The 23,233-nt window shown below is 45.0% G+C and overlaps 2 protein-coding genes across 10 annotated transcripts in view; one reads left to right on the top strand and one right to left on the bottom strand.

The window, feature by feature from the left end:
* The window catches only part of PPIG (peptidylprolyl isomerase G), a 49,048-nt gene extending 47,659 nt beyond the window's left edge, over window positions 1-1,389 (bottom strand). Inside the window, exon 1 of the mRNA XM_006118189.5 lies at window positions 1,042-1,389. The gene's annotated coding sequence lies outside the window, so the exon portion shown is untranslated. The remainder of the gene's footprint in view (window positions 1-1,041) is intronic.
* Window positions 1,390-2,013: 624 nt separating this feature from the next.
* FASTKD1 (FASTK mitochondrial RNA regulator 1) overlaps window positions 2,014-23,233 on the top strand; it is a 36,354-nt gene continuing 15,134 nt past the window's right edge. Inside the window, exons 1-8 of one of the 9 annotated variants that reach the window (XM_075933570.2) lie at window positions 2,014-2,280; window positions 11,514-11,610; window positions 12,570-13,069; window positions 15,125-15,193; window positions 16,966-17,091; window positions 17,974-18,372; window positions 19,471-19,581; window positions 22,290-22,421. In XM_075933570.2, the coding sequence (XP_075789685.2) occupies window positions 12,735-13,069; window positions 15,125-15,193; window positions 16,966-17,091; window positions 17,974-18,372; window positions 19,471-19,581; window positions 22,290-22,421 (1,172 nt within the window). In that variant the 5' untranslated portion in view covers window positions 2,014-2,280; window positions 11,514-11,610; window positions 12,570-12,734. Of the gene's footprint in view, window positions 2,281-6,476; window positions 6,719-11,513; window positions 11,611-12,569; window positions 13,070-15,124; window positions 15,194-16,965; window positions 17,092-17,973; window positions 18,373-19,470; window positions 19,582-22,289; window positions 22,422-23,233 lie in introns of those variants that run through there. The other 8 variants (XM_075933573.2, XM_075933568.2, XM_075933569.2 and 5 more) reach the window with 8 other exon arrangements.

Genomic DNA, 23,233 nt, shown 5'->3' with positions numbered 1-23,233 from the left:
AAGAGTTTCAGAGTCTCAGTTAATTACCAAAGATACTTTACCAAGTCCCCTACATTTGTGAAAAAGTTATTCCCCAGTGAAGGTATTTCCTAAGGCAGTATTTAGACTTGGGATGGAGATTCAGTTATGTGTATTTCAACAAACCATGTATCCTAATCCTACTTTTTTAAAAATACTTCATTCATACTGTCCAACAGCTCTGCTTAACGTCTTGTCATGCATAAGCAATACTTCCGGCTTCATTAGTGCCTGCAAAGTCTGAAGCTGATCACGTTGCTATAAAAAAATCTATGCACAAGTGTTGGGGACAGCCCTGCAAAGTAAAAGAGGAGAAGAGACCTCGGAACACACTTCAAAGCAACATCCCCCGTTCCTGAGGCCTACAGAGGGGAGGAGGCCATGTGGCAAGCAGAGTCTGGTTATTTCGCTGCTAGGGAAAAAAGGGGATTCATTCAAACTCTGGAGCAGGCCGGGAACACAGTGGCCCTGTCCCAGCAGCTGACATTATCGCTCAGGACTTACGTCTGTAGGACTGAAAATGTGGCCAGCAGCACATCACCAACGTGCGCGGGGAAAAGGCTCCTGCCCCACGGTGCTGATTTTAAAGCCAGCCATTCACCACAACCCCGCATTTGTAACTAATCCCACCCCACTTGGCTCTCGCTCGTGACTCTTCCCTCCTCGCTTCCCTCCAATTTGCAGCTTCTCCCGGCCTGCCACTCAACGCCCCCTTTCTTCTCAGACCACAACGTCCACAAAACCCGCCGTGTCTCCCCGCGGGCTGGGTCACCCCGCACTTTCCCCGTCCCGTCCCGGGAAAACGCCCCCATCTCCCCCAGAGGACCAAAGCTCCTGCGGCCCAAGGAGGGGCTGGGCCCCCTCCCCTCCCGGAGCAGACCCCTCCAGTCAGGGTAACTCCCGCCCCTTGGGGTGCAGGAGCCCATCCCCCTCCTCATGGGTGCAGCCCCGCGGCCCCCACCAGGACGGTGAGGCCCTCGCCCGCATGGCGGGACAGGCGCCCCGCAGCGCCCCAGCACTCACCCGCTCGCGGCCCGGCTCGCTGCCCGCGCTCCTCACTGCCTCGCCGCCGCCATGTTAGGAGCTGGTGCGGCACAGACTGCGTCAGTGGAGGGGAGGGCGGGAGCGGGGGACCCCAGGGCCGGCGCTGGGTGGAGGGAGACGGGGCCCCGGCGAGGCGGGAGCAACGGTCGCGGTAAACCTTGACCCGGCAGAGCGGAGGCGGCCAAATTGGCCGCTCGGAGTCCACAGCGATGAGGGGGCAGCTCCCGCCTCCTTCCGCCGTCAGAGCCGCTCCGCCCCTCACCCGCTCGGCGGGGCCTGCCCGAGCTCAGATTCGAGCCCCGTGTGTCCCGAGCTAGCCCAGTGCCTCAGACTTTCCCTCCCCGCCGCACCGGCGCTCGCGAGTCCCAGGCCGGGCACGGGGTGCACGGCTCCGCGCCCCGCCAGTGCCTAGGGGCCCAGCTTTGGTTGGAGGTTTCAGCGCCTCACCCTGTCATTAATGAAAGACTCGGCTGTAATTCCTGGAGACCCCAGGACAGGCACAGCCCCTTCCTCCCGCCAGCGCCCTGGGACCAGAACAAGGCGAGGGCCTCAGCTTGCCCCCCGCCGCCCGGAGCCTCTGTGCCCTGGGCGATATAGGCACCAGCTCTCCCCTCTTCCTGGTAGAGCCCTGGTGTCCAACCAGTAGCTACTGCTATTGTGAACTACCCACATGCAACAGGCCAAATTGCCACATGTGGCTGGCACGTTGGACACCATGCTGCTAGCTAGAGCCTCTGTGCCCTGGGGGAGACAGGCAAAACTTCCCCTTACTTCTGCCAGAGCCTGTTTGCCCTGGGCGAGATGGCACAGCTTTCCTCCTCCTGCCAGAGCCTCTGTGCTCTGAGCAAGGAGATGGGCTGACCATAATGTTACCAATGCTGACTGAAGCTATTCCAGAAGATTTTCCCCCCCCTAGCATGACATGTCATTTTCTTAAAATATCCTATTAGAGTCTCCCAGATTGCTTTCAATAGTCACCTGAAGATCAATGCCAATTGCAGAAAACTCCATGCCAATCTTGGAAGACTGGTAACTTTACTTCTGTGCATTGAACTAGGAAATGGACATAACACCTCCCAGTCACTTGTGCCCAGGGTGAAGAGAGGCTTCAGCCTTCTCCTCTACCAGTGACTGTGTACCAAGAGGATACCTCAGCTGCCAGAGCACCTGTTCCATGAGCAAGGAGAGGACATCTGCCTCTGCACTCCACTAGAGCTGGTATGTCCCTGGTGCCCACTTGCCAGAGTCTCCAAGCAAAGAGAGGGGCACAGCCTCTGCTCTGTGCCAGAACCATTGTGCTATAAGCAAGTAAAGGGATAAGCCCAGTGCCCCATGTCAGAGCCCCTGTGCCCTGAGGGAGGAGAGGGGCATATGCACACTCATCAGGGGTCTCTCCTCATGCCAGTCTGTATGGATATATTGTATTATAAAATATGGCTGCGTCTAGACTGGCAAGTTTTTCCGCAAAAAGAGCTGCTTTTGCAGAAAAACTTGCCAGCTGTCTACACTGGCCGCTTGAATTTCTGCAAAAACACTGATTATCTCATGTAAGATTGTCAGTGTTCTTGTGGAAATGCTATGCTGCTCCTGTTCGGGCAAAAGCCCTCTTGCGCAAATGCTTTTGTGCAAGAGGGCCAGTGTAGACAACATGGTATTGTTTTGCGCAAAAAAGCCCCTATCGCGAAAATGGCAATCGGGGCTTTCTTGCGCTAAAGCACGTCTAGATTGGCTTTTTGCGGAAAAGCGTCCCTGCCAATCTAAATGCTCTTTTCCGCAAATGCTTTTAACGGAAAACCTTTTCCATTAAAATCATTTGCAGAAAATCATGCCAGTCTAGACGTAGCCTATGAGTCTGATTGGGCCTTCTGTCAGTCTGTACAAGATCAAAACATCGGCAACAAGAATGTGTGGGTAGCTTTCAGCAAGAATGTTGTGCCTGGAATCCAATATCTAAATAAGAAAAAGGGCTGCTGATACTTATGTACCTTGTGATGGACACAAAATACTATTTTTTTCTACAGGACTTCTGACTCGGTGCATAGGATTGACCTACTCTAGATCTGGAGCAGGATTGTGTATTATTTATACCACTGGGGCAGGTGGGTCTAGGCCTGCCCATAACTAATGACATATCCCCTTAGTTAAGGGCCCCCCACTAGGTCCCTGAGCCACCCAGAGCCTCTGGTCTCTTGCCCCTCATGCCCACAGTATTTTTTGGTGGGGCACATGGCCCTTTGGTGCCCCCTCACGTGTCCCCAGTGAATGAGGGATCTAGAGGGAGAAACAAGACAACAGCACCCATGGCTTCTAAAAGGCATCCAAGGAGTAAGTCAATGTTATACAGAGGAACTCTAGCTGGAGATATAAGTAGGCAAGGGAATGGAATGCAGTGTATTCTCCTGTACAGCTTCTTCCTTCTGAAGTAATGAATGGCCATCTAATATCCCCAATATGCTTTGAAACCAGAGTGGAATATGGGCTCATGGGGTTCTTCATCTGCCTCAGGTGGCAGCAGGTCCATTTGCTGTTAGGGCAGGATACAAGAGTGAGAAAGGGTGGTATAAAATGCAAGCATGTACAGATGTTTTCTAGGCATGGTTTGGAGGTAGACCAGCTGGATATTGTGCAGCAATGTCCAGCAGTCTCTGGTGGGCTGGGCCTAATGCAGCAGATTGCAGGTGGAGAAAGGACTGTCTCACGATTAAGGCAGTTGAATGCTGCTTTCAACTGATTTCTATCCTTGCCGGTGCCAGAGAGCCATGGGTGATGCTGCACAAATCATTTAACCAAACTTTTCACAGGAAACCACTCGTTCCTTCTGTTCAGGGTTTCCAGTTTGGTATCCTCTGGACTGATCTGTAGAAGAGCAGTGCAGTATAACATCATTGTCCTGTTAATTAGAGAGGCCGATCATGTGGGTTATTCCAATTAAAAGGAAAAATTGATGATGGAGTCTGGTATTTTGCTTTTGGTCATCTTGTCTTCTTTGAACACAGAAAGAACGAAAAACAGGAGACAGCTTCTTTGGTCACAAAACAAACTCAGCTATCATTCTGATCCAAAATCTCTGTCTAGGCTTTTTCCTAGAGACATACACAGTCCTTCTAGCTCTGTCTCTTTGTTGCTCCTTCTTGTCTCCTGGTGCTTGCTTTAATTTGTGCTGTATTTCATGCACACTCCTTAGGATTGTCAATTCTCCAGGATGGTCCTGGAGTCTCCAGGAATTAAAGATTAACCATTAATTAAATATTGTCATGTGATGAAACCCCCACAAATACATCTAACCTTAACACATGCATGTGGCAATTAAAAACAGTTCCACCAATCTAAGACTGCCCTTGCCCTAACATGTGACCCCTCAGGCCACATGATTCAGCTTTTATTGAGCTTTTCTATGTGCCTATGTGGGGTGCTATGCTCCAGGTACTGATTACAATGGGGTCTTTATATTTAAGAGAAGGCAGAGCAGCCAAACCAGACCTATAAGAATACACAGTCTATAATATTACTAAATTATATTCTGAAAAATTAGGTCTTGAGTGTCTCAAATTGGATTTGTGAAGGCCTGAGATAGTTAAGCGATAAGCACAATCAAAAAGTTCATATGGAAGCTAATCATTCTGATTTCCAAATAGAGTTTAAATAATATATAGCAAATTAGGCCTGAAGCCACATACTTGGCAATAAGGATAGAACAAAATATTGAATAGCTCTTGATTAAGTGAGCACCATCTATCCTTTGCACTGAGTAAGAAAAAGAGGTAGAATATGATATGATAATGTAATTAAAGACTATTATAATGCATATTCATAAGGGGACTGAATTTAGGTTGTGCTGGAAACTTTAATTATTTCCTAGCTTTTTAGCGCTTGTCTCTGCAATCTAAATAATGTCTTTTTAATGTGTTTGTGTGTATGTGTGTAGGGGTGTACACAAGGGGGACCACAGACCCCACAGTAATTGGCAGGGGCCAGGCACAGAATGCCTCTGGCTCCATGTCTGTAGTAAGGAAAGCAAACTCCTGCCACTGTGGGAGGTGACAGCTCCTCCAGCCCTGGGGCTGGAGGTGGGGAGAGTGAGCTCCTTTGGCTTCAAGGCTGGGGTAGGGAAGTGAGTTTTCAGAGGTAGAGCATGAGCTGACAGCTCCTCTGGTCCCAGGGTTGCCTGAGGAGGGGCACACAGAACATGTGCCTCTCAAGCAGTGAAATGTAAATTCATGCACATATCTTTGTATGTGTGAGTGCACTTGTGTGTATACCAACAGATAATAATGACTTATGACATCGCAATTCAGTTGTAACACACATACACATTAAATATACTGTAGCCACATTTTGCCCTATTAGTATAAACTGGAAGACCAAAGATAAATGCTGAATAGAAAAGTCTTTGGGGAAAAATAAAAGCAAAAAAATGCATGATCATTTTTATTGGAAAGACTATTTCTTCTGTGTTCTCTAACTTTCACTGAAGTGAGCCATATAGAGCAGTGTTTCTCAACCTTTTTTATAAAGTACCCCTTTAAAAAAATAAGTACCCCCAGTACCTATGGTTTTCAGGCACACAATTTTTTTCTACTGTTGCAACACATTTGTTTAAACAACTTAATCGTGGCTGGGCAGGCGATTAAATTTTTGGGTGTAAAAAGTACAAAAATAATAAAACACTGTAAAACTTAAAACAAAAATTCAGTTTTCTCCAAATTTCAGTTGTGTTGACATACCCCCCCAGACTTCTCTCAAGTACCCCTAAGGTACTCATACCACTGGTTAAGAAGCACTGATATAGAGCACCCACATTCTACTCAAAGATTTGCCCAAAGCTTGCCCAGTAGAAGGAAGCTTCAGGGCGTAGCCCAGTTAGTCTGTACACAGTGTACAGGATAAACTTAAACAACAAATGGTCTGGGAGAACTTTATAGGCTAACAAAACATGTAGATGGTATCATGAGATTTCATGGGCACAGCCTACTTCTTCAAAACTCTGGTCATCTGAAGGAGTGGGCTGTGCCCACAAAAGCTCATGATACCATCTGCATGTTTTGTTAGTCTTTAAAGTGCTACCAGACCATTTGTTGTTTTTTAAGTTTATCCAGTAAAAGGAGTAGGAATGTACTGGCAATTTATTACACAGCTGGAGAGAGGTCATGGTTTGTACAGCTGGACCTGGTAGTTTGTCTGGAGCCCAACCAGGATTGCACACAACTGGCAAAAAAACCGGAATTGATTGCAACCACTTTATTCTCCCAATAAAGAAAAGCAGTCAACGGGAACTACAACTCCCAGCATGCAATGCAAGCAGTAGACTAGGAGTCTCTCTGCTAATGTTCCACCTTATTTCCAGGAGGAGACACTACTGATCCCACCATGCAATGCTCCCAGTCGGGGCTGAGCGGCTCCTGTCTGGAGCATTGCATGCTGGGAATTGTAGTTGCGCTGCTCGTCGCGGGCCTCGAGGTTTCCGGAGTAGCCGCTTGGAGGGTTTGCATCGCACCTGAGCAGCGTAGGACTGCAAAGCAGGGTGCGGTTGCCAATCCCAGTCCCGCTGCGTGAGACCCCTCCTCCGCGCGCTTCCTCTGACAGGTGAGCGGTGCCGGGTGTGGGCAGAGGCGATGATCTTGTGCCATGCGGATCCAAAGAGCCCGGGAGCGCCGCGGTGAGTGGTCGGAAGCAGCCGCGTGGTTTTGAGCCTCCCTCCAGCTGGGCGCTGGCCAGGGGCTGTGTCTCTGGCCCCGGCTGGAAGCGGGTAACTGGCCGGTACTGACGCGTCTGCAGACGTTTCAGGAAGGCACCCAATTCCCCTGCCCCTCCTTTGAGGTGATTGCACCCACATGGGTACCCTGGTCCCAGGCAGTGCTGGCCTGAGATGGCCTTCTGCCTTGCAGGGGTCTCATGGGCACCCTGCCCCTCACGAGTGTTAGCCTGGCATGAGAGAGGGCCATCATACTCTCATAGCAGTTTTCGAAGATGTATAGCAGCTAGATAGGGATGTGTTTCATAGGGACAAAAGGCACCTCCTTGACCTTCAGAGTATCCAGCTTTCATATTTTAAAAGCATGCTGCAAATCATGCAGGGGTTGGGACTTGCTAAGCCATCCAAATATAGAACTAATTACTGTTCCGCCATAGTACTTGTCATAGAGCCCTATACTATGCATAGATTCATATCTTTTAAAGCCAGACAGGATCTTTACATATTAGAAATGATATATGAATCATAGCCAGCGTATTGAATTGCCCATGACAGTGAACTACAGGTTGAACCTCTCTAGTCCAGCACACTCTGATCCAGCAACATCCATGATCCAGTATGATTTTAGTTAGCCAGATATCCACTTATCACAGATGTGGCCAAGTTTCCCGCAGTTCTGTAAAATTTGTTTATAGCTACCAATCCTGGCTCTCAGTGTTCTGATCTGTTATTTACCTTTAATTTACCCCTAAATGTCTTCTAAAAGCCCAGCAAACAGCAGAAGTGTTGATAATGGTCTTACACAATATTGACCTCCCGTGTTTAGCAAATTTTCTGATTCTGTACCTTTCAGGTCCTGAGAGTGCCAGACTAGAGATGTTCAACCTGTAAGTGAAGTTAGCAAACAAAAGGAAAAACATTAGGTCATATTTTGTATGTTTGGCTATGATGCAACTCAATAAAAGTAAGGCAATTAGGTCATGTGTGAAATCCACCCTATTGTATGCCTCCAATATCAAAAGAGTAATGTGCTGCTAAAAATGGATTTCTTAATGTCCCTTATTTGTATGTAGTTATTGGAGGTCATATAAAGTTCATCCCTAAGGGTACATCTACACAGCAGTGTTATTTTGGAATAACTGGCCTTATTTTGAAATAACAAAGTGCATGTCTACACAGCAAGCCATAATTTCGAAATAATGTCAAGCTGAAGGACTTCTTACTCCAACTCCTCTAACCCTCATTTCACAAGGAGTAAGGGAAGTTGAAGGAAGAGTGTTCTTCTTTTTACTTCCTGCTGTGTAGACAGTGCCAAAAGTCAAAGTAAGCTATTTTGACTTAAGCTATGTAATTGAAATAGCTGAAGTTGCGTAGCTCAATTCAATTTTTGCCCTGCTGTGTAGATATGCCTTAATTGAGAACTTTGTGGTTCTCATTGGTTTATGATCCAACCTTAAATACTAATAAATTAATCTATTCTGGGGTAATTTGAAGGGGTTTCTTGTCCTTTCAGTAAATCATGTGTACAATACATAGAAAACTATATAATAAGCCTAAAACAAAGAGGAGTCCTGTGGCACCTTAGAGACTAACAGATTATTAGGGCATAAACTTTTGTGGGCAAAACCCACTTCATCAGATAAATATATAATAAAGCCTGTTCTTTTAATAGGGTCTTGTATGATTGTTTTGACCAGTATATTTTAAAAATTTATGGCAAAATAAATAGAATTCTGTACTAATTACAAGGAATAGTTGGAATTAATGTGGTCTAATAGGATTTTTAAGAACTTTGGGATAAATCTTCTGTTTCAATTAAAGCCTATAGGAGAGAGAAAAATTATTGGAATATGTGCAGCTCCACTAGGCAGAGTCCCAGGACCTAATCCTCGGGATGGAGAGATTTGTGGGCCTGTAGAGAAACTGTGGGAATGGATGCTCTGAGCATCTCCAGGGGAAATCCTGTGGGATTCAAAACATCTTTGCAGAGAATCTCTTCCATGGGACTAGTGACCTACTTCCTCCTCACTGTCTTGCATCATAGCTTGTTAGCACATGTGGCAGAGTCTATGCCCTATGCTGATCCTAGGGGGGGTCAGGAAGTGTGGGAATTATTACTGAAACTGTAATTTTCTTATGGTCTGAACCGAAGGAAATCCTTAGTTTATAGGTGTGTATTACTAGTAACTAGGAATGTTAAATTGTGGTTAATCAGCTAATCTAGTAGTCGATAGAATTTCCATCTACTACTTGATTAGTCGATAAAAGGTGGGGGAAAGGAGGCAGCAGCCTGGCTCCTACTGCATTTAAACTGCAGAGCTGCAGCAGGGTTAGCTTCTGGGGATGGCATGAGCCACTGGGACTGGCTCTTACTACATTTAAAAGGTAGAGCCGCAGCGGTCTGGACCTGGTGCGAGTTGGGACTGAAGCAGTCCCAGTTTGTGCTGGGTCCTGCGCTGCGCCTCTGCCAGGCGACTCTTATTACATTTAAAAGACAGAGCCATAGTGCTGCTGTGCCTCTGCATCCCCTTCCCTCCCCAGACACTGTGGAGACGGTGTTGGAAGGAACTCTTTTAAGCCGGCTCCCCCTAGCACCAGCTCCCCCTTTCTCCTTCCCTTCTTGCTGCCTATGATATAAAGGCAGCAGGAGGGGAGGAAATGGGAGTAGTTGATATTCAACTACTCTTTCATGTCCCTCGCTCTGCCAACCCCCCCTCACCTTGCACCGTGGAGATGGTGCTGGAGGGAATCAGCTTTTAAGCTGGCTCCCCTAGCACCAGCTCCTGCTTCCTCCTTCCTTGCTGCTGCTGACACAGAGGCAGCAAGGGGAGGGAAGCAAGTAGTTGATTTGACTACCCAATAAGCATATGCATCCCTACTAGTAATATCCCTTACATCCGTACTAGTAACACAGGTAAGGAAATGTTTTAAAAATTATTTTTAACTTGCCAATGACCCTTTTTAAAAGTTTTTGTGTGATGCTTTCTTAATTGTGTTGTAGAAATAGGGTAGGAAAATATGTGCTCCAGAGTCGCTAAGGTCAGCAAGATAATGGTGTTGTCCTGATTTTGATCTGTGCTCTCATTCTCACGGAATGAAAGAAAAATAATCATTTTCTGTTTCTTCAGTTTGTTTACTTTAGGTAGTTGAACAGCTCTATAAACTCAGTCTTTTCTGCTGTGAAACCCTCTCTCTCCTGAAGAGTGAATTAGTTTCCTCCTTTTGATTGTTTGATTGCATATTTTTTTTCCTATACAGAGAAACGAGAGAATTTTTTTCTTTTTTTGAAAAATGGGGAAATGTGATTGTAAAATCACATAAATTGGCTCGCGCCACCCTTGTGAGCTAACCCTGCTGCGGCTCTGCACTTTAAATGTAGTAAGAGCCTGTCAGGCTCTATTTAAAATGCAGAGCTGCAGTGGGAACACCCCCTTTATTGACTAATTAAGTGGTTGATGGAAATTACATCAACTACTCAGTTAGTTAATTAACTGATATATAACATCCCTGGTCTGCATTTTAGCTTATTTCAGTACCAGTAATAAAAGTCCTGTGTTAAGATATCATAACTAGTGTAAAAAGGCCTATACCACAAAGAAATGCGCAAGTGTGTTGCCTTCCTTCTAGAAGGAAGAATTCAACTACAGTAATTCCTCACTTAATACGTGCCTGCTTAACATGTTTTCGCGATATCACGATTTTTTTTTTTAGGGAACATTTTTCAAACAACACGACCCTGTCCCTGCAATAACATGATTTCCCCTAGGTCCGGCTGGTGGCCAGTAGCTGCACGAGGCTTCCCCTGCCTCTCTGCAAAGCGGCAGAGGATTGCCACTTGCAGCGCTTTTCCCTGGTGACCCCTCTGGCCGGACGCAAGACATCCGGCCACAGGGGGTCACCGGGGAACTGCACGGCGAACGGCAAACCTCTGTCGCTTTGTAAGGAGGAAGAGGAAGCCCCGCGCAGCTGCCAGTGACTAGCCAACTGGGGAAACCCAGCCGCCGGCTGCAAGCCCCCTCCCCTGTCCTTCCTTCTCTTCTCCAGAGCCAAACACCTGCCTTCCCTGCTATAACCCAGTCCTCTTTCTCCCTCAACCTTATGTCCCGGTCCCAGCTGCTAACAAGTGCAGGCTGGAGCTGCTTGAAACGCAACCCGCACCTTTTCCATTATTTTCAATGGGAAAATTGACCCCGCATAACACGTTTTCATTTAGCACGATCATTTTCTGAAACGTACCTACCTTGTTAAATGAGGAATTACTGTATACTCTAGTTTATTTATATAAAGGGGTTGTCCATAAATGTATCACAAAACTCTTTATGATATACTGGCAGATCAGAATGGGTGTGTCCTAGAGATAGAGTATTTTTTAAAACTGGAGTAGAAAGGAAACTGGCATTATAAAAAGATACTTATTGTTCTATAGCAGGAAAATTCCTATCCCTTCTAATTTTTTTTGTCCACTTTCCTTTTGTTCAGAATACATTATATTTAAATAGAACATAAATAATGACAGCTTAATTTTCTTTGTTTCCTTCTGTATGCACCAGAGTTAGTCACGTCAGCATGAATGTGAGGAACAGTGGGAAAAGCATATGATGGCTTTTGGAGTGTTGTTTGGGTTCATTTCTTTATCATATTTTAGTTAAAGATGAACTATGCAAATGAAAATTGCTGCTGTTCCCACTCACCTCTGGAATAAGTTCAGTACCATGTATGAATTGTTTGACGTAAAGCAGGAGTTTTCTTCCTTTTGTAGGACTGCTACATATTGCTGGCTAGGGTTTGGTGTAATGCCCAGTATGTGAAGTCACACCTGCATCTGAAGAGCACTGAAGTCTTTTGATGGGAACAAGGTAAGTCCTGTTCTTGGTATCCTATATGATTTCTCCAGAAGTATACAAGTTGGAGTTTTCCAGTGAGGAAAAAGTGGGTGCCATAGATGTCAGGTAGCCTAGGCAGGGGAAGGCTTTTGCCTTCCCAAACTGCCAGACGTGGCCCTGCCCACACTCTGTCCCCAGAATGCCTACTGTAGGCTGACTGGTGGCAGATTGTCGCTGCCTCCAGCTCCTGCCCTCTGGGTGCTCTTGGCCAGTGAGGCTGAAGCCACACGGCCTCCTCCCTCCCCAATGCTCCGGGTCGGGGAGGCCAGAGACATACTGCATGCTCTCCTCCTGCCCTTGGTGCTCTGGGAGCTGGAGAGGTGGGAGTCGCACCATGCACCCTCCTCCCATCCCCATGGAGGGGCGTGCACATGCTTGGGGTGCTGCCCCACCTTTTCTCCTCCCTGTGGGGGGAGGGGTGCGAAGCCTCAGCAGAGGTGGTGGAACTGGGGGCCTGCCTCCCCCAGCCCACCCTGCATCAACCGCACATGATAGGTAGTCTGTGACTAATCTTCATTCCAGGGCTGCTAGGTGGCATTCTTCTGCAAAGATATGTAGCCTGTGGAATTATTAGAGCTTTTAAGGGCTAGCAACCATAGAAGCTATTCTGGACTGGTTATAGCTCTTAAGCAGCTAAATGGCTTGGTCACAGTGCTCCCAGCTATTGTATTTGTTTTCGTGTTTCTGTAGTTTTGCTTTTAACATTTAAAGAGAAGTAAAGTTTGAATTGTTCTTATCTTTAAATCTGGAAATATGTCTAGTGTATTTTTGTTTATGTCCAGTATGGGGGAAGCGTTCACAGGAAGAAATTGGGCATTAGTGTAAGTCTAGTGTATTCTGAAGAAAAATTAACACAAAAGTTTAAAAGGAAGTAGTTTTAATTTGTAGTTCCTATTTACTAACTTGCCTCTCTTAAATCAATACCATTACAGATACATTAGAAGTCAATTATACCTCTTCCCACAGTATCTATAAAAATGCAAGAAACAAAATTGCGTGTTTCATCTTCTTGCTAATAGCAGCTTTGTTTATTATGAAAAGTGAAAGAGGAAAACATTTTTTGGACATCTTAAAAGTAGCTTGTGGAAGTGACAAAAATGCTGTGTTTGAGACATATTTACTCATTTGCTCTGAGACGCTGCCAGTTTCGAACTTTGAGTAGTGACACATTGCTCAGCCAGTTAAATAGCTGCACAACTGAAGATCAGGTCTTTGACCTTGTTGGAAAGAACAAAGCCAAACTATCTGAAAAGCATGTTGGAAGTGCAATTAGTCTACTCTGGAAATTTCAAAAGGAGAAGTCCTATCTATTGAGGAATATTGACTATGTAAAAAATCATTGCCAGTTTCTTACTCTTCGCATTTTAGCTGAAAACAAAATAGAATTTATGGATAATGATCTCTTGGTGGATACGCTGTATAATGTAATGAGGTAAGCAATATAATAACTTCTATATAACCAATTTTAAATGAGCTTGTGAGTTGAATTTAAATGTAGTCTTAAACATTTTATTATTTAATTGAATAATATTAGCTTAGAAATTAACTTCTTTTTACAACTTTTCTTCTCATTTCTTGCCCCTTCCCTATTCAGGGTCAGTGACTTTTACAGCCTTCTTCCAAAACTCATCACTGTACTCCTGGCTATCATGCAAATTTGTGTCTAAGGTCCACTAATATTCAGTCCATGTGCCAAAGACTTGGCATCCCCTTTGATTATCTTCTGTCCACAATCATTGCAAGGACCACACTACCAATATAACTCTTGGGTCTTGTCACGGGGCTGAATCACCACCATGGTGCCTCCCTCTAGCTGGTGTCTCCCCATGTTTCTCTTTGACATTGGTGGCCTCCTCAGGACACTGCCCTCTGGTAATGGCCACACCAGTGTCTGAGCCCTCCTTCCGGAGGTTGGTGTTTATCCTGCTTGCACTCCAGAGTCTTCCCTTCCCCAGGGCACCCTGTTCTCTTCCCAAGGAAAACCCAGTTCCCCCGTACCCACCTTGCCTCAGTGACCCACTGTCAGTCGTCAGGGGCAAACTGCAGTCTGTAATGGCCACTCATCACTGGCAAAGGGGTGTGGACCTGCTGCTCCTGCCTACCATGGCTGCCTCGCTACAGCCCTAGTAGCCTCGGGCCTTGCTTCAGGCCCTGCAGCCTGGGAGCTTGCTTGGCTAGAGCTTCCCCAGCTCTGCCTTCCTTCACCAGCACTGCTCTACCTCCAGGAAGCTTCCTGCTTCCCGGGAAGTCAGGTCCCTACAGCGTTCTGTCCAGAGCAGCAGTCAGTCCTCTCTTGCTGTCTTCTATCATTTCACTAATCATATATATATTACTAGTACAAATTCTCAGTCACAAATGTGATATTTGCCCTCCCCTGCATCGATGGTCTCTTCAACTTTGCTTTTAAATTTGTAACCTTAATGGAGATCATTGCTAATTTGATTTTTTTTTCCAGGGGACAACATGTATATGTTTTAAAAATTAAAAAAACAAAAATATTTTGCATTATTTTGAAATATATTAGGCTGAACATTCATTATTTAATTTCTTCTGTATAAATATATCCTTTTAGCCTTGTGATTAAAACACAAGCTGTAAGTAAAGACATCTGTTTTTTATTGAGTCCTAGCTTTGCCATACTGACTGTGTGACTTTGCACATGTCACTTAATCTCTCTGTGCCTCAGTTTCCCACGTGGACAATGGGAATACTTGTCTGCATCATGGAGGTGTTGTGATGTTTAATCTCCATGAACATTTGTAATGTTCTGTTAGACCAAGGTGGGCAAGACAGCCTCTGTGGGCTGGATCCAACTTGGCAAGCCGGTTGATCCAGCCCGCCGCTGCCCTGCTGGTCCCCTGCCTCCAGGCAAATTGAGACCTGGTGACAGGGTTGCGCATGAAGTCTTCTCTCCCTGCTAGGGGTGTGTGGCACCAGAAGGAACTGCCAGCTGTTCAGAACAGCTGGTGGTTCCCTCTAGGCCAGTGTTTCTTGGTGTTCCTCATAAAAAAAATTGTTTGGTGTTCCTCAGTCTTAAAAAGTTGAAGAAACACTGCTCTAGGCATTGTGTGCCCCTGATAGGGCGGGAGCAGGGGGCGAGAGACTTCAAGATAACTAGCAGTTCTCTCTAGCTGCTGGGGATGGGGAGACGGGGTGGGGAGCAAAGACTTCATGCACTCCCCCACCCCCAGGCCAATCAGGGTCCATGGGCGGGAGAGCATGGGGAAGTCTCCTGGCCTCACCCCTTTCTCCCAAGGCCCCTCCCCTTCTGAGGCAGCCCGGGACCACTTCAGAAATTTGTGAAGGGGCCCCACTTCAGAAATTGTTGCCCACTCCTGTGTTAGACCTTTAGATGGGAGGATCCAGAGAAATGCAAATTATTACTGGATATAATTTTCTTACTAGAGTCTTTGTAGCTCTTTTAAAGCAAATGTTAAAAGAGTTATGCAATTATACCTCGTTTGTCTTATCTTTAATCATTATGAAGGTTCACTGTAGAGGCCCACGATTCTTTAGTACAAGAGCTGGTTATGGAAGCATGGAGAAGATTAGAAAGGCAAGTATTCTACAGTTCTTCCTCCAGAAAGATGTTCATTACATGCATATTCAGCTTGGAGTAATATCTATAACATTTCTCTCATAGGTACTTGCTGGAGATCATCTAAATTATCTAAATATTTATCTAAATATTTGTATATCATTATTTTAAATCTCAGGGTTATGCTTGTTGTCCTGCTTTTCAGTGGTGAATATGACCCTCTCCTTCCCAACTTAATTTTAGGGAAAGACTTTTACTATAGAATCCTCAGATTTTTCTTATTTTGCATTTGTATTAATTTTGAGATGGCATTTTTTGTTGTCTAGTCCCTGGCTAAATGCAGGGGCTATCATCATTCTCTTCCATTGTCAGTAACAGGACAAAAGAGCCTGTCTTAGCCTAATTGCTAAGACACACTGCCAGGTTAGTGACAACCCTATAGTACATACTAATACCCACACCAAATGACTTCAGATTCATCTCAGCAGCATTTATCCAAAGTAGTTTACTTTATGATAGAATAGTCCTATCCACACCATTAAGCTGGCCTTACTAAACCTAAGAACTCCTATATTTTACCAAACCAGGTAGACACAATTATTGTCATAGGTTTGAGGGAGTTCAGAACTCTCTCCTTATGGGCTAATATTTTATTTTGACATTCACATTTTCACATCAAAAGCTATGAATGGAACACATCCAACCTACTTAATTAGCTTCATTAGCACAGGTCCTACAATTGACAGATAACTGCTTTTGCTGTTACGTATTAGGGATGTGAAAGTGTAATGGTGTACATGGTTAACTGCTGAGCCTGGGCTTATTGGTTAACCTTCACAGTTACACACAGGCTCCCAGTATGCGCAGGGAGCCAACTTTTAAGCTGGCTCCTGGTACACACCGGCTGCTGGGGAGCCACCTGCCCCCTGCACTGCTGCCTCTGTGTTGGAGGGGCAGGTGGGAGCTGGAGTGCATGAGGAGCTGGCTTAAAAGTGTAAGCTGCTGGCCCCCGTGTCTAATTGCTGAACTTTTCAGCAGTTACATGTTTACTTGATTAAATGTATTTTAACATCCTTATTATATATATCTTGGATTTTGTTACTTACCCTCCAGCTCATCTGATGAAGTGGGTTTTACTCACGAAAGCTCATGATCCTATATACTTTTGTAATTCTCTAAGATGCCACAGGACTATTCATTATTGTATTTTGGTTGAGGTATCAATGTTAGTAGGATATGGACTATCAGGAAAACATTTTATATTGTTCTGATTTGGGGGGTTGTTTGTTTATTTATTTCAAACTTCTGTATCCTCGCTAACTGAATTATCATAGTACAGGTTGCACCTTTATAAACTGGGACTCTCTGGTCCAGCAACATCCATGGCCTGGTAGGATCATGAATGTTCCAGGATCAGAGAATCCCAGCACAGTGCGTGGGAGAGGAGAGAGCTTAGCACACGGCTTAGCTGGGCAGGGGTGGGGAGGTGGGAAGGCCAGTCCATGGCTCAGCTGGGCTGAAGAGAGAGTTGTGAGCCGGCTTGTGGCTCAGCTGGGGTGAGGAGTGGAGGGAGCCAGGAAGGCTGTTGAGAGAATCTGTTGGGGTGACAGGGAGTGGGGCTGGCAGCTGGGGGCCCAGAAATGATCTCTCCTGATCCAACAAATCCCTCACCTGGGACCAGTCTGGTTGGACCAGTGAGGTCCAACCTGTAGATGTTTTACCTCCATGTTCTTATGAAAAGAAAAATAAATGTTTAGCATTTAGTTTTCTTTTGTTTGCTGTATCAACAGGTTTAGTCTGCCAAATCTGTCTAAGTTTGCAATGTGTCTAAATGATCAACATATATACTTTAGCCCTCTAACTGGCAAAATAGCAGATATCGTAAACAAGAACTTGGATTCTATACAGGACACAAGGTAATTTTGATGTGGTGAAGCTGACTAATAGTAGATGTAATATGCACAGAATTATTATGCCTTGCTTATTCAAGACTATGACTTTTTATCAGCTCTTCAAAATTGGCAAATAATTGTACAGTGGTATAGAATCAATCTGCATGGGAGAATGGGTAAATTACAATGAGTCATCTTCTGTGTCTCTTTGGGGAGAACATGTGCAAAGCTTGTTCAAGAATTTACTCGGTCCTTTTGCTATCCACAGCTTGCTTAAAAAAGTACAGGTTGAAACTTTCTTAAGCAGGACTCTCTGGTCCGGGTGCTGGACCATGGATGTTCCAGGACCAGAATATTCTGCTGGAGAGCTAGCTCCTGGGAGCCCTGCGAGCTTTCAGGGCAAGTAGCAACCTCAGGCATGGCAGTGTGGCTTCCTGGCCAGAAATGACCTCCCCTGCCTGGCAAAATCAATCATCCAGAATGGGTCAGGTCCTGAGGGTGCCAGGCCAGGGAGGTCCAACCTGTAGTTTTCAACTGTGCCAATGGAAAAGCAGGAGATAATTAGTGTACCCTAACTCTTGAGTTTTACCGTGTCTTTTCTAAGATTTACGCTCAAGTGAACAGCCAGGGATATCTCATGATGCAGGTTCATTCCAGGCAGTTTACACCTGCAAATACTCAGTTTCTATATAGCAGAAAACTCCCAACTTTTTTATGACTCCCCGCAGAAACAGAATTTTTCATTAGTTTTGCTTTAATGGAGATTTTTTTTCCCTAGATGGGATTTTTCTGCAACAACCTCTACTAAAACCTGGTCCTTGTCTCTTGTCATTTAGTTACTCTTAAAATGTTGTTAGGTTTCTTAAAGCTCAGTGTTTAAGTGTAAAATTTCTTCAATGTTTTTAGGGTCTTGTCGGTTTTGATGGTCAGCATATCTAGTGTTACCTCACATAGTTTTCAAAAACGATTAATAAAAAAGGCTGAAGTTCTGTTGGAAACAGCAAATGTCATCCATTTCAATCATGCCAGAAGGATGGTGCAGTTTCTTCGAAATATCAGACAAACTTACCGTCCATTGCTGGAAAAGTGCAATAAGGTCTTCCTTGATAATCCTAGTCAGCTTGATCTAGACAACATCAGTATTCTCCTTGGACTATACCAGTCTCTACAGTTCAACAATACTGAATTCCGAATAGTCATTAAACAGAAGCTGACTGAAATTATTGATGATTGTAACAATCCTGTGAGCTTTGCAAAATTATTTGCAGCTCTAGGACCGATGGCAGGACCAGAGGTAAAAGAACGGTAAGTTTAGCTCTGTTTACATCTTATTAATGCCTAGAGCGTGTGCACATGTTCACTCAAACTAATAATTAATATGATTACTGAAACTAAGACTTTGAAAGTTTAAAGCCATACAAATCTGAGTTTTCCCCATGCTCAATAAGTTATTAAAATCATTGACTTGCCTGCTACTCTGTGTTATCCATGCATGCATGAGAAGAGTAGCAATTTTGGTTTCTAGTTGTCTAAATTTAGATTGCAAATTTGTTGTTACCTTGGTGATATAATGTTGTAACAGTTTGTCTCAAAAGCTGTTATCTGGAAGGAGGAAGGGCAGCCCTGCCCTCATAATTTCATTACTAAGGCTGTGGTGCTTCCCTCCACTTGCAATGGAAGTGGCAAGCCCCAAAGAAATTGGGAGAGCAAAACATGTGTCTTCACATTATTCAAGAACAGCAGTAGCCAGGAGTCCCTCCTCCCCATTCTGCCCCAGAGGAGCAGGGGGCTTACTTGTACTTATCCCAACAGCTGGGTTGTAATTGTGTGCGGGGGTTGGTTCTGTCTAATTTTCTCATGCTACACTCTGTTCCATGCCACGGTGGTGGTAGCGGAGGGCCTCTGTGAGCCATTGTTTTCAGCAGTCTGCAAATTGGTTACATTTTCTAACTTTTCTTTGCTATCATAAGCTGGACTTCAAGGGAAAGTTGAGATATTGGTGTAGGGGGTTGTGCCCCTTTGTAGCACTTGCCCCACAAGAGACAGTGGTTAGCTGTGCTCACGCCGATTTGTTGGTCCACAGTGGAGAATTTCTGGCCCAAATTGATGTCAACACAAACTGATGCAGCAGCACTGGATTAAAAATCCAGAGATCCAGAGTTCTCTATTTAACCTGATTGTGTTTAAAAAAAGGTTGGAAATTCATTGGCAGACTGATATTGAATAGTTTAACATTTGTAGCCTATAATACCACTTTGTTTTCATAATTTTCGACTATAGCTCCCTCAGTACAAATCTCTTTTCCCTCCTTCTCTCAGACAAATATGACTATTGTATTCTCTTCTGTTACACAGGAGAATTGTTGGAAACTTGCAAAATGCATCTTTTTCTCTTTCTGTTCAGGTTAATAGCAACTGCACTACTAGTGGTGGAAGAATTTAACTGTCAACAAGCATTAATAGTAGTGGAGGCAATGGAAGAAATGGAATGTAGAAATTCACATCTGATTCAAAAGTAATTTTTTCTAATAACAACACGACAGTACATTGAATTTTCCTTGTAAGCAATATCCAGTTTCTACAGAAAAATACTCAGGCATGAGGAATACTCACATATGAGGCAAATGTGGTCAGATTGGAGGAGGGTTGGAATTGGAAGCTGATAAATCCAGGGTATATTTGCAATGTATATATGTCATGCTTATGTTCCTTAGTTATGTTTCATAGCTGCATCCAAAGTGATTAATTTGGTTCAGGATTTTCCTTAGAAATACATGTGGTCTCACCAAATTGCCTATAACATCCTTATGTTGTTTATGAATGAGTGAACTCACAGGCTCTTTGCTCTGTTACTGACTCTGTGGTACAATACAGATACACAGTTCAGAATACATACATATGACAAACTTGACGGATGCAAAAAAGAAGCTGACAGGAACTCAGGCTCAGATAGGGGAGGATCGTAATAGTAGCTTTTCCTGGAATAGTGAGGAGGAGAGTGCCTGAGAAAAGGCTGTGGTCTGAACTCTGCCCTGTCCATTTTGGTTAAGAAATTGAGAACAGGAGAAATACTTTGGTACGTTCTGATGTTTTGTTAAGTATTCTGTAACAAACACCCTGATCCTGCACATTTGATAGCTGATCTGATTTTCTGTTGAATTTTTTTCTCCCGTTTATCAGACACTATTTTGAATTATTAGTTCATGTATTCGACCAAGGCAGTTCCTCTCTGAGGCTACGTCTACACTTTCTTGCGCAAGAGAGTGTCCACACTGCCATGGATGCTCTTGCACAAGAAAGCTCTGATGGCCATTCACAGAATGGCCATCAGAGCACCTGCGCTTTTCTGATAGAGATTTCTTGCGCAAGAAACCCCTGTTGTCCGTCCACACACGCCTTTTTGCACAAGAGCCCTTGCGCAAAAAGGCTTATTCCTCATAGAAAGAGGAATAACTCTTGCACAAAAAGCCCTGTCTTCTGATGATCTACTGTACTTTTTCTTGCACAAAATCATGCTTGTAGTTTGGACAGTCTGTGAGTTTTTGTGCAAAAACTCTGCAGTGCAGACGTAACCTTAGTGTAAACTGGTATAGTTTCACTAAAGTTGATGGAACTCTTCCAGCTTGCCCCATTCAAGTATCTGGTCCCCTGGCTCTTATTTTCTAAATTTCACAGCAAGCAAACTAAGTAAAAAGTCAGCATAAGAAAATAGGAAAGTAGATTATTCTGGCAGAGTGTGAACTTTCTTTCCTCCCAAAAGAGACATATTTTCCTTGTTAGAGAAGTAGGAAGCTGTCTTTATCCGTTTGTCTGTCTGTCTATCTTTTACAGTTTGTCTATCTGTGTGTCTGTCTGTTCAAGAACTCCTCCTAAACCGTAAGAGTTAGGACCATCAAATTTGGTATGCAGCTTCCTCTTACCCTAACTTAAACCAAGGTCAGGGTTTGGTTGTGCCTGGAAAATGCCACGTGTCTGGAATGGGACTATATCCCATAACATGGATAGGGAAGGCCACAGAGAGGGGAGAGGCATGATACTGAAAGTGGCCATTGGGTGCAGCTGCAGCACCAAGGGAATAGCCAGCAGAGCTGGGGCTCCACCATATTGCCTGCCAGCACACTGATAAGGATCCCCCTGCCCTAAACTTGGAGCCAGCCCTGCCGCCCCCCCTTCCCGTGGAGAGCCTGAAGGCCATGAGGGGACCAGTGGAGAGGCCCCTCCTCAGACAGCCTGCAGGCTGCTGGGGGGGGGATCCCCAGAGTCTCGCCTCCCCAACAGTCTGCAGGCCAGGGGGGGAACCCTCAGAGCCTGGCCTCCCCCCAAACAGCCTGCAGGCCGTGCAGGGGGTGCTGCAGGAGGGGGCAGCCCTGGAGCCTTGAAACTCTGGACAGGCTGCAGGGGAGAGGGAGTTGCAGCAGCAGGGTGCAGTCCTTGAAGCCTCGAACCTTTACATAGTCTGCAGGCTGCCTGAGGGGAGCAGCTAGAGGGGGTGACAGCCTCCAGAGCCTGGTTCCCCCCACCCCTGAGACAGCCTGCTGGCCACGGAGGGAGGGCAATTGGGGGGGGCACCACTGGCAGACAAGTACTGCCTCAGCCCCCCAAGAGGAGTTGCCACTAGAGTAGTGCCACCCTCGCTGCCACAGGTGGCCCTGGTAAGCTCCCCCCCTCCATCTCCCTAGTCTCCTGCTCCGAGTTCTGCACTCCCACCTGTCTTGACTTCAGCACCTTCCTCCCTTTGCCCTGAGCCTCCCTGTATCTTATATTTTCCATTTATTTAAAAAAAAAATCTTCACTTACAGACTTGAGCAATCCTGGGTACATCTGCTACTTACTTTATATTGATTGTTAAAACCCATTAGCGTACAAGAGTCTTTGAAAGACTGAGCAAGGGAGAGGCACCTCAGAGCAAATGCAGAGCTCTGACTGTCTCAGTCCTTACATTATAGAGATAATACAAATTAACAGTGATCAGTTACCATTGGGTTACTTCCTAAGACTCCAGTCCTGCAATTCATTATGCACAGATGGACTGCTGCATCTGCACAGAGCTCCATTGAAGTCATTTGCACTTCATACGGATGCTACACAGTCCACCCATATGCAGTAAGTTGTAGGGGTTTAGACAACACCTAAGTGATGTATTGTTTATGATATAAGAAGTTCCTCTGCGATGTTTTTCCACAAAATTATAATGCGTGAATTTATCTCTCTCATTGGTTTCAGAATTGCTTCTCTTCTACATAAATACTTGGATAAGTACAAACCAATAGAATTGGCAAAAATAACACAAGCCTTGTTGCTGCTGCATTGCCAGGACACAGAACTTTACACCAAATTAAGACAATTGCTAGCTGGGTGCGTATTCTTTTTGTAATGTTAACTGTGTTGATTGTTACACTAAATGTTGTCCTGTATTACTGGTTCAATCTTAACCTTTTGCTAAAAATGAACTGCTGTAACAATTCACGTCTATAAAAAGCACATGAACTTTAGAATGGGAAGTGAATGTGGTCTAGACTCTAGACTTACTAGTGATGTATGCCATAAATATGAACTGCATAAAATATAGGAATGGGCAAGGAGTCTTCTTCCACTGGAACTCTAGAATAGGGAACACTTCAGCACGATCATTGTGAGAGCTGCTACTTTGATTTTATTGGTATTTGTGGGAAGAGCTGATGAAAAGGATATTTCTGAATGGAGAAATGCCTAAAAATAATCCATTTGTGAGAAGTAGGGACTTGGGTGACAGCCCAAATGCAACGGAAAGGAGCATAAATGAGTATATCTTTAACTGGGAAACCCCAAGCCCTTGGTGAAGTTGGCATGCCATCGTTAACCCAAACCAAGCTAAGGGGGTTTAATGTTTCGTAATAGTTCACATTGTGGGACTCTTGCTCCATTGATGAGGCGACCCTCTTAGGAGCCATAGAAGGGGAGCTCTCTCACAATGGCTTCCACTCCATTGATCTCCTGTGGGGAAAAGAGCTCAGTCTGAATGGCTTGCTGGGGGTGAGATTGTCTCTGTGTCCCTAACACTCTGTCTGAGACGCCTCTAGGGAAGGTCTTGACAGAGAGAAAAGGTTCATTTGACAGGCCCTGAATATCTGCAGAGTCTCACAATCCAAAAGCTTTCTCTTCCTTCTCCTGCAGCATTGATACAGTAG

This window comes from Pelodiscus sinensis, chromosome 7 (genome assembly GCF_052426305.1).
Source record: "Pelodiscus sinensis isolate ZL-2025 chromosome 7, ASM5242630v1, whole genome shotgun sequence".
Lineage (NCBI taxonomy): Eukaryota > Metazoa > Chordata > Testudines > Trionychidae > Pelodiscus > Pelodiscus sinensis.
This window is presented reverse-complemented; position numbering and strand designations above follow the sequence as displayed.